This window comes from Pyrgilauda ruficollis, unplaced genomic scaffold (genome assembly GCF_017590135.1).
Source record: "Pyrgilauda ruficollis isolate IOZ18807 unplaced genomic scaffold, ASM1759013v1 scaffold185, whole genome shotgun sequence".
NCBI classification, from domain to species: Eukaryota; Metazoa; Chordata; class Aves; order Passeriformes; family Passeridae; genus Pyrgilauda; species Pyrgilauda ruficollis.
This window is the reverse complement of record NW_024517540.1, coordinates 262353-272903: the sequence shown is the minus strand read 5'-3', so window position 1 is coordinate 272903 and position 10551 is coordinate 262353. Positions and strand designations below refer to the sequence as shown.

Genomic DNA, 10551 nt, shown 5'->3' with positions numbered 1-10551 from the left:
CTGTCCATGTCCCTAACCCCACCTCTGTCCCTAATCCCGTCCCTATTCCCATTGCCAGCCTTTCTTGGTGCCCATCTCCATCCTCTTCTCCTCCCCATGCCTGTCCCCATCCCCACCTGGTCAGCAGGAGGTGAGTCCAGGACTGTCTCATTCACCGTCTGAAAGGAGCTGAGGACACAGTCAAGGGCTGAGCTCCTGGGGTCCCAGTACCCCAACATGATCCCATCCTCCCAGAAGATCTGTGGGGACAGCAGGGCTGCTCAGGAGACGCCCCAGGGGGAGCAGGGCAGCCCAAGAGCTGCTTTGGGATTGTGGTGGGTGGGGAAACTGAGGCAGGGTGGGCTGGGAGTATCTCCCAGCTGAAACAAGGCTGGGGAGTCCAGGTGATTTCCCACCTTGGATGAAGGAACTGGGAGAAGGAACCTGGGGGCAGAGCCTCCCCCTGGCCCAGCCAGAGGCACCCCCGGGGCCTGGTGGACCCTGGACCTCCTGCAGCTTTACCAGCAGCACGGGGGGCAGCACTCGGGCTGAGAGAGGGGTTGGGTCCTCAGGACCAGACCCACGGGGGATGGGGCTGTGGCTGCAGGAGCCAGGACAGACACACCCAGCAGGGCTTCAGCTCCAGCCGAGGTTGTGTGCAGCAGAGCCTGCTTTCTGTTTGGCCCTCCCAGAGAGCCCCTAACGGGACAGGAGCAGGACTCCAGGCCCAGACTGGGAGGGCACATTAGGGTCAGGGGTGGGGGCTGGCAGCCCAGGGTTCTGCAGGAAAGAATGAGGTTCTGCTTTGTCCCCCACTGTTCACCCTGTCCCCAGAGAGGCTCCCGACCCTATGGGTGTCCCTGGCAGATTCAGGCTTAGGACCACAGCAGAACAAGCCTCCAGAGACACCCTGCAGCCCCCCAGGTTATTCAGGGCCTGATGAAGGACACTGGGCTGGGTAGCTGGGGGAACTGGGGCGACAGGGACAGCAGCTCAGCAGCATGGGGGTGCTGTAAACACCCGCTCAGCCCAAAACTCACACCGTGGTTTAGAGGAAGGAAAACCCAAAATAATCCAAAAGTATCTGGACAAACTTCCTGCTGCTCTGCCCTGGCAGGAGGCAGAGCAGTGTTGGTGAGAAGCACCAGTGGTGTGGTGCCCATGTGGGCCACCTGCAGCTGCCCCCTCCTCGCCCCTGCCTGGGGCTGGGGGTCTCGGTCCTGCCCTTGCCCTGGCTCCATTCTGGGCCCCTCCCTGGCAGCTCCCCTCACTGGCAGGAGGGGCAGACGGGGCCTCTGCAGGGGCTCCAAAGGAATTTTGTGCTGGACAGATCCCTGACCCTGCCACAGCCTTGCTTTGGCTGAGATCCCCCCAAATTCCCTGTGCAGACACAACCCCTGACTGTGCATGGGGGCACAGGGGAGCCTCCAGCTGGAGGGGCACTGCAAGGCAGCTCTGGGCTTTGAATGCCACCAAGCTGGGAGAGCCAGGGGAGGGGACAAGGGCTTTGAATGCCACCAAGCTGGGAGAGCCAGGGGAGGGGACACGGGCTTTAAATGCCACCAAGCTGGGAGAGCCAGGGGCGGGGACAAGGGCAGGTCCATGCACGGGGCCTCAAACACCCACTGGGTCACACTGTGGGGTCCCACCAGAGATCTGGGAGGGAAGAGGTGGAGAAAGCAAATTTGGGGAAACACAACTGACCCAGCAGCAGCAGGGTTGGCAGTGGCTCTGGCTTAGCCCATGGGGGCAAATGGCAGCAGAAGGTCCAGGCTGCAGCTGGAGGGAGCTCAGGGGACAGAGGACTGAGCTGGGAGCAGGATGGATGCTCTCCAAAACCCCGATCTTTGGGGATTTATTGATCCCCAGAGGATTTGTGTTGGGTGCTGGGCACAGCACAAGCAGCTCAAAAACCCCACGAGCCTGTCCCAAAGAGCCTGAGGTGCACACTGGCCCACAGCAGGGCTCTGCTGCTTTGGTGGCCCCAGCCAAGGGGAAGTCACCTGTCCCCAGGGGTGTTGGCAGGAGGCCAAAGGGAGGGTCTGGGGTCTCCACACTGGGATGCAGACCCTGGTGCTGAGCAGTCCCTCCAAGATAACCCACGAGGCACAGCAAACCCAGGCAGGGAGATGCTCAAGGCAGGGAATGACATGTCTGTACCAGAAGTGGGAAGCAGAGGCACAGGAAAGGAGGGGAACAGGCAGTGAGAAACAGGTTCAGAGACAGCAGCTCCTGGGGGTCCTGGAGGATTCAGCTCCACAACGAGCAGGACCAGGAGTTGACCAGAGCTGTGGACAAACCCCCACCCATGGACCCCCCACAGCAACACCATCCTGCATGGACCAGTGATGGAGGCTCAGGGTTTGGTACGGGGCTGGTGGCCTCTCAGCACAGCCCTTCCAAGCTGGAAAAAGCATTCCCAGCCCTGCTCAAGGGGATGGAACCGGCAGTGACAGTCCCCTTCTGCCAGCTCAGCCTTGGGACAGGGCAGGTCTGACCCCCAGCCCCTTTCCCTACAGGAGACTGAAGCTGGATTCACCTTTTGACACCCCTCTCTGACCTTCCTGCCCATGTGGCAGCCTCCAAAGAACCCAAGAGGGACAGAGAATTATGGCAGTGCCCAGCTCAGTGCTCCCCACCAGAGGAAGCAGATCAGGGAGCTTGGACAGCAATGAATTCAGGACAGGAATACTCATTTATTTTCTCTCCCTTGGCACCAGGGCACGGTGGGACCCTCACACAGCCCAATCTCCAGCCTGAAGCCCCCAGCCCACCCTCTTCAGCACCTTGAATGGACACTGGAAAGTCACACAATTTAAAAATTTACACTTTCCCTGTCTCCCACTTTTCCACCTCCTTTCTCCCATTAGAAGTGAGCTGCAAAGGCCCCAGTGAGCTAGGCCAGGTCCTCGTGCAGGGTCAGGGGTGTTCCTGTGGCAGCAGAGTCCCAGCAAGAGGATGAAGTCATCCCAAATCACAGAGGCAGCAAGGGAAATGCTATTCCCATCACAGGCTAAGGAAGGACCCATCTGCACTCCTTTACTGGAAAGTCTGCTCAGCAAAGGATATGAGAGTGGATTTACAGATGGAAAATGCACTCAGGCTGTGCAGGAAAGGTGGGATGGGCTGGGAATGACCACAGGACACCAAGTACAAACATCTGGTATTTTATTAAGCCAGTTGCTGTGCTCAGACCATGGTCAGACATATGCTGGGAGCCCCAGCCCCTCCTCGCCCAGCTGGGCCCCATGTCCCCTCGATCCTCCCTGGCTCTGCAAGCCCGTGTGCCACATGAGGGCTGAGGAGAGGTGATTGTCCCTCGCCTCAAACCTGCAGTCCCCTCACTGTGAGTGGCAAGGCAGCACCATGGCCCCTGTGCCAGCCCGCCTTGTCCCTGCCCTGGCCAGCCTGGCCAGTCCTGCTGCACACCAAGAAGGAAAAGAGCCCTAAATTGAAGACGCGAGACAAAGTCCGAGGCATTGCGGGTGGCCTCAAGCCAAGCAAGGATGGGAGCAGAGGAGCTGCTTGGAACAGCCCATGAAACCATGGAGCAGAAGCCCAACAAGCACCAGTGACTGTGTCCACCATGGTTTGGGGACGGCCCAGCCAGCCTCAGCCACCACAGACCTGTGTCCTCCCAGCATGGGGTCACCCCAAAAACCCCGAACCGCTCAACAGGGTGGTAATGAAGAGAAAAACCAAACCCAAGAAACACACCAGAACACATGAAAACTCTTGTTTTCAGCCCACAAGATGGTTTTTCTGTTTGCTCTCCTTCCCAGCACAGCAGGCACTACTGGACTGGCTCACAGCTGCTCCAGGGCAAGCCTGGAGTTGGTGCAGGAGCAGCACTGCAGGAAAACCCACGGCCAGAGCCTGCAGTCTGCATCCTGCCTGATGCTCTCCTGATGAGGCAGCTCACAGTTCTGGCTTGGACCAGGATGCACAGGATGGGGGGCTCTCAGGGAGCCCCCAGTGCAGCACCACAGCAGCCACAGGCTGCACAGAGCCTTCCACAGACCATCCCCTTGGCTTCCACCCCCAGACCCACTTTGATCAGCAACCACCATGCCAGGGGAGAAACACAGTGGCCCCTGGACAGAGCAGATCTGTTTGAGGAGGAAACTCCAGCTCATCCTTAGTGCTGGCATGGGGACAGAGAAGTGCCTTCCTTTACCCCAGTCCAGGGGATGATGTGTTGAGTCCCCTCCGAAGGCCAGGCTTGCTGGAGGACACCACATGCCATCTCCCCAAGCTGCTCTGCAGCCCCACTGCTCCCACACTCTGGAGCCTCCCAGGTTTTCAGCTCCGGGTATCTCTGACTGGGGATGCAAATCCAAAAACCATTCACCAGGTCCTCAAGCACAGTGCTCTGGGCAGGAGGAGGGTAGCACAGGGACCCTTCAGATGTCCTTTTTAAAGGTCACAATCCCTCCCCATCCAGCCCAGAGTGGAAGGTGCCGTGGGGGCAGTCAGGATTTCCCATTGCATGGTGAGGGCTTCTTTGTCCCCTCCAGGTATGCAAAACCTTGGAATATTAAACCAGCCCCTCAGGGGACCAGAACAGTGACTAAGGGAGAGCTGTGAGCAGCCCCTGCTGTCACCATGTGGCCCCATATGGGCTCACAGCAGCTCAATGCCTCTGGTCACAGAAAATGAGTTTATTTACTTTAGTTCTTAAACTGGACCCTGTGCCCACCAAGGCCTCAGTGACTCAGAGCACAGCTCCTCCTCAGCCTGCCCAGCTGTGCAGCACCTGGCTCCCAGCTGCCACCCTGCACAGCTGTGGGAGCTGCAAGAACTGAAAACACTTGCCATCAACTGAAACACTTGCCACCAGCGAGACAGGAATTCCCTCTGGGCTGCTGCTTTACCTGTACTGCTCTTCTCTCCCCTCAAGATCCAGCCAAGACCCAAGGCATGCTCGACCTGGGGTGAAGCTGAAGACTGCCCCCAGCTCCTCACTGCTCTGACCACAGCCAATGCTTGTCTTCACCAACTCCAGGTGCAGGCACAAGGGTGACACTGAGGCTCTCAGGACAAAAACACCCAGCACAGCCCCAGTGACCTCCAGACTCCTCTGCTGTGCTCAGCAGCCAGGATCAGGGGGGGTTTCTTCAGCAGCAGGAAAAAGCAGAGCACATCAACTCTCCATGCCCCCCACCAGATAAGGAGGGCTTCACCTCAAGAACAGTCCCACAAGGAAATTCCCTTCTCTTTTTCCACCCCATAAAACAGAAATAATGAGCTACACAAACAAATGACTTCAAATAAAACCACTGGAGGGAAGAGTGACTGGGAGCTTCACAATCCATCTCAGATCTCCAAGAATCCCCAAGATGTGCCAGAGTCTCTGACCTGCTGTCCTGCATATGACCTTCTCTTGGCTTAGCCAAGCAAAGTACTGTGAGTTTCAGGAGAAGCTGTAAAAGGGAAGATCCTGCAGGGAAACCCCTGTCCCCCACAGCCAGCCTGTCAGCCTCCAGGGATGGACCAGCTGTACCATGGAGGTTGGCATTTCCCTCTGCTGTGCTGTAAAGGAGCTGGAACTGGAAAAGAAATGAATCCTCTGGTACTTGTGCTGGTATTTTTAGTTTTTACCTGAAAACAAGGAACATCCTGCCCCTGCAGTACAACACACCATGCTTGGAGCCTGCACAGAGTGGAGTATGTGACTCAGCTTCTCATGTTATGCTCTCTGGCTGTAGCAGTTTCTGGCTGGCCCACGTGAGAACACAGACAGATAGAAGACTCCAATGGTTTGTACTTGCATAGCTGCTGCTGGTTCATGTGGATGGAGACATCTGTTCCGTGGGCACACAGAGACAAGAGGGAGCATGAAGAGACTGCCCAGCCCCTCTCCTGCTGCCCTGTGAGCAACCTGCAGCTTCATATCCGAGCACCGGCGAGTGACAGCGTGTCAGACACAGGCTGCGTGAGATGCTGCCAGGATGGAGGGCTGCAGGATCCCTCCCAGCTCTCCTGGGCAACCAGCTCTTCCAGCACCCTTCCAGGTAGCATCAGCCCTCCTGTCTGGGATGCCAAAAGCACGGAGCAGTCTGTGAGCTCTGTGCTCCTGGACAGCCTCTGCCAGCCCAGAGGGACGCGAGAAAGGGGGATGCAAACGCTCCAGCTCTGTCACCATCTCTAGCACAGCATTGCAGCAGTGGTGCATTGAACAACCAGCAGAAGATAATGGCTTTGAGATTCTCCTTCCTCCTCCACACCCTATTGAAAGATTTAGTGGGGAAAAAAAAAGGGAAAAAAAGAAAAGATGAAAAAGAGGCTTTGGGTCCTTTGGAGACATCTGCTCCATCCCACTGTTGCAGTGCTCAAGCCAAGCATTTGAGCCTTAATGGTGTACAAATCCCACCCAGCTCTTCTCTCTCTTTCAGCAGTTCTGCCAGATTCCTCCTTTTCTCCAAGGTCTAATGCATAGTGGGAGAAACTGGGGATGGAGGCAGAGTCCTGTGGCCTCCCTGGAGCAGCGTGGTGGAGCTCGTGTTGCTCATGAAGCGTGCAGCTCCCAGGGAGAGCAGAGTGCAACACGGGGCTGCTCCCTCCTCACAGGCCAACATCCCTTTGCACTGAGCCCGCTCCATGGGGGCCTGGGAAAGGAAATAAATATGCTTGTTCTAAGACAAAAAAAAATTATATTAAGAGCTTTCCCCCACTTTAAATAGAGTGTTTCCTTTTCTTTCTGACGTTGGAAGAGTATCCAAAACCCCAAAGGAACTCCTCTTTTTTCTTTTTTTTTTTTTTAATATTATTCATATATATAAAAACTAAAAATTAAAAGGAAAAAACCCTTGAAAAATAATTAATTCAACAGGAGCGGGTGGGGAGGGAGAAATACTATCCACTTTCCTGTCCCCAGATTGCCAAACAAGAGCAAAACACTCTTTGGATCTTCTTTCCCAAGCCGGAGGGTTCCGTTTCTGCTGCACTGGTTTGGTTTTGCTGAAGTGAAGTCCATGCTTTGAACCACCAGCCTGCTTCTGCTGGCCAAGCAAGCTTTGGGAGGAAGGAGGGGGATGAAGGACTGCCTGTCTCTCGCCCATCTCTGCCGACTGGGAGAAGGGCAGAGCTCTGCCCCGGCCATTCCGAGGAGCCTCTCTCAGAGCAGTTGGCGCCATCAGAGCTGTACAGCCGTCTGCTCAGGATGCAGGTGGAGGGTGTCAGTGTGCGTGCCCACTTTGGATTTTTTTTTTTTTTAATTCGTTTGGGTAGGTATTTTTGTTGCTGTTGCTGCTGCTGCTGCTTCTTCGTGTCTTAAGTGTCGCCCAGATTGTTGTTTCCTTCGTTCAGACGCTGCACGTTGCGAGAGGGGGAGAGAAAGGTTCACCAACCCGATGCCTTTCTGACCATCAGCCCATCTCTTTCCACTGCTTGTAGAACTCCAGAACATTCTTTATCTCTATGCTGGCATTGGCGGCTGCCTGGATGGCAGACTGCAAGCAAACACAGAAAAACAGCTGGTTAATTTTTAACTTGCCCTGTTAAGACAGCTGCCATTGCCAACCTGGGGACTCTCTGGCAGCCTGGCACAGCTGGAAGGCCAAATCCTCCCAGTTCTCGTTGCTCTGGTACCAGAGGCCTCCACAGGCATGGAATTAAATTCTCTCACCTGTCCCAGAATACTCTGTATCACAAAATCAAGAAGCCTTGAAGGAATAAGGAATCTCAGCATACAAAATAACTTTGGGGAAACCAAACTTTGGGAATTAGCCAAAGCAAAAGAAAAAACATTTTAAAAAAAATCTCTTGCCAATCAATCACATTCTATCCTTGCTAGGAAGCAGAATGGCTCAGCCCAGCCAGCCAAGAGCTACTGACCTGCATGGGCACTGAGAAGGAGCTCGGGTCCTCCAGCTGGAAGCCCGTGATGATGGTGACCATTCCCGTGGTGTCATCCTCTCCACTGCCCTGGGACACTGTCAGCTGTTTGCAGCTGTCCAGAATTTTATACAGATTCCTGACAGAAAAGAGAAACAGAGGGGAAGGTCAGCAGGAAGACCACATCTGCTCAGGACAATAAATGGGAAGCAGGGCTGCTTTCCTGTTCCTATTAAGGACTCTTCTGAGACCTTTCTGAGCACAGTGCTTTGTGCAACATGCACAGGTGGCTGTCCTTCTCTCCAAGGAATTTCATCATTACTCACATAGAACAAGCTCTGCAATGGGTCCCAGTGCTAACACCTCTCCTCAAAGCCACCTGCCTGCTGCAGAACTGGGCCCAGACACCTTCAGATGCTGAAACCTTACCAGGCATCTAAATCTTGTCTCTTCAATTTATGCCTCTCAAAGCTCTTCCCAACATCTTTCTGGCAACGAATGTACCTAAGGAGAAAGCAGAGTCTCTGAGCTCATATGGAGACTGTCACACAGGCTGAAGTCAGTGCTCCACAGCAGCTCCTCTGGGTGCTGCAGGGCTTCCACCAACCCAAAGGTCCATGCAAGGAATCCTCTGTGAATCCCTTCAATCACCTCCCTGCCTCAGCACCATTCCCACAAGGTGCTCACAGCACCACGTCTCAAGCCCACCAGCCCTGACATTGGCCCCAGAGATGCAGTTTGTCCTTTCAGCTGTGTTTCTGCAGAGCACCCAGGCACAATTCAGCTCTTCCAGCACTCTCAGTGCAGTGACAAAGGTCACTGCTCCAGTTTATACAGCAACAGAGATGCAACTCCACCACTGCTCAGAAGCAGCTGCACTTCACAGCTGAGCAGCAACTACCAGCACATCTGAAGAACCAGCTGCTGCATCTGCTCCTTCACTGCCTTCCCATTCCTGAAGTCTGGCTTTTCCTTGGCCCACTCCTCATTCTGCTCCAAGGGATCCACAGCTTGCTCCCACCCAAAGCCCACCCATTCCAAAAACAAGGGGAAATCCCACCCCTGTCCTGCTCTCACCTGTTTCCCTTTTTAAATTCTGCCTCCAGATACCGAATGCTGTCCCTAGCACCGGCGTTCTCCTTTTTCAGGAAGTCTAGGCCATCGATAACTAACAGAAACAAAAAACAAAAAAACCAAAACCATCTTGTTTACAGTTCTACTTCTGCAAACTAATCCAGAGGTGTCAAGTACTCCCCATTCCACAGAACACTGTCCAATGCACAGCTGCCACAGGAGAGGCACTGGGGGGAAACAGGACCTGTCTCCTCTCAGCGCTTCTGACACACTCTGTCAAAATCCCAAGCAAGGGCCACACACAGAGGCCCCAAAAGCAACACATCAAAAGGGTGTGGCAACTGTTCCCGATGAAGTGAAGGATAAGAGCAGGAGGAGGGAAAGCCACCACCCAGGTCCCTGGGGCCTGCTCCCAGCACAGAAGGGACAGGGGCAGGCAGCCCCTGCCAGTTACCTGCTGCAGAGTCCCCATACCTGTTCGAGGGATGATGATTATGAACCTCCCACTAGTGGCCAGCTGCTTGACAAGAGCCAGGTGCTGGCAGAGGGCCTGGGTGTCCGGAACCAGGTAAGGAGACATGGCTGACTGTGCCTTGGGCTGCTGGAGACTGCCCTCCAGCTGAGACACCTCCAGCTGAAAACACACATGCAAACACACTCGCTTCACATTTATGCTGAAACAGACCATCAAACAGGACAAGACTTGCCCTGCAAAACTCCATCAGGTCCTTCTAACCTCCAAGAATACAGAACAGAGGGCAGGATGCAGCAAGAGAAGAAGATCTCACTCTGCACTGCCCAATGCAGCCCCACCTGGAGTACTGGGCACAGTCTGGGGCACCTTGATGTAAAAGGGGCATCAAAATATTAGAGAGTGTCCAGAGTATGATGACCAGGATGGTGAAAGGCCTCAAGTGGCTGAGGTCACTCAGTTTGCTCAGCTTGGGGCAGAGAAGGCTGAGGGTGACCACTCCATCACAGCCTACACCTTCCTCGAGGGGGTCAGCAAGCAGGAGGTGCTGACTTCCTCCCTCCAGTGACTAGCAATGGGACATGAGGAAATGATACATTTCATTTTTAGCTTCATTGCTGCATCAGGGCAAGTTCAGGCTGAACATTAGGAAAAGGTTCTTCCCCCAGAGGGGGAACAAGCTCCCCAGAAAAGTGGCTGTCACACCAAGCCTGCCAGAGCTCAAGGAGTGCCTGAACTACACTAGTGGGCATTCAGTTTGATGTAGCCCTGTGAGGAGCAGGGACCTGGACTCCGTTATCCTTATGGAATCCCTTCCAACCTCCACAGTTCAAACGGTGCAGAATGGACTTACTGCCCCTGTGTGGGACAGCAGCAGAGAGTTCCCCCTTCCCTTCCCAGGTTCTGACATCCCAGCCACTACCCTGCTGGTTTTTCAGGCTGGAACTGCATCTCCTACCTGCAGTCGAAGCTGAGCCATGTCTCTCATGAGCCTGTTCCGACGAGCTTCCTCTGCAGCCTGGTTGGAAAACCAAACTTCCATATCAGTTAGCAGGAAACACACCAGCTGACACTAGTATACACTTCCAGAAACACTTCCAGAGTGAAAAGGGGACACTGCAATAGCTTTAAGGAACAGAACTGTCATCTCCTCCCAAAGATCTGTGATTATAGTTACAACCCAACAGTAA

The 10551-nt window shown here is 54.6% G+C and overlaps 1 protein-coding gene across 2 annotated transcripts in view; it reads right to left on the bottom strand.

Moving 5' to 3' along the window:
- Nucleotides 1–3130: 3130 nt before the first annotated feature.
- SMG5 (SMG5 nonsense mediated mRNA decay factor) overlaps nucleotides 3131–10551 on the bottom strand; it is a 30569-nt gene continuing 23148 nt past the window's right edge. For both annotated transcript variants that reach the window (XM_041464865.1, XM_041464866.1), the window contains 6 exons: nucleotides 10320–10379; nucleotides 9364–9523; nucleotides 8893–8983; nucleotides 8245–8319; nucleotides 7816–7954; nucleotides 3131–7430 (listed from right to left, as the gene is read on the bottom strand). In XM_041464865.1, coding sequence (XP_041320799.1) covers nucleotides 7347–7430; nucleotides 7816–7954; nucleotides 8245–8319; nucleotides 8893–8983; nucleotides 9364–9523; nucleotides 10320–10379 — 609 coding nt within the window. In that variant the 3' untranslated portion in view covers nucleotides 3131–7346. The remainder of the gene's footprint in view (nucleotides 7431–7815; nucleotides 7955–8244; nucleotides 8320–8892; nucleotides 8984–9363; nucleotides 9524–10319; nucleotides 10380–10551) is intronic.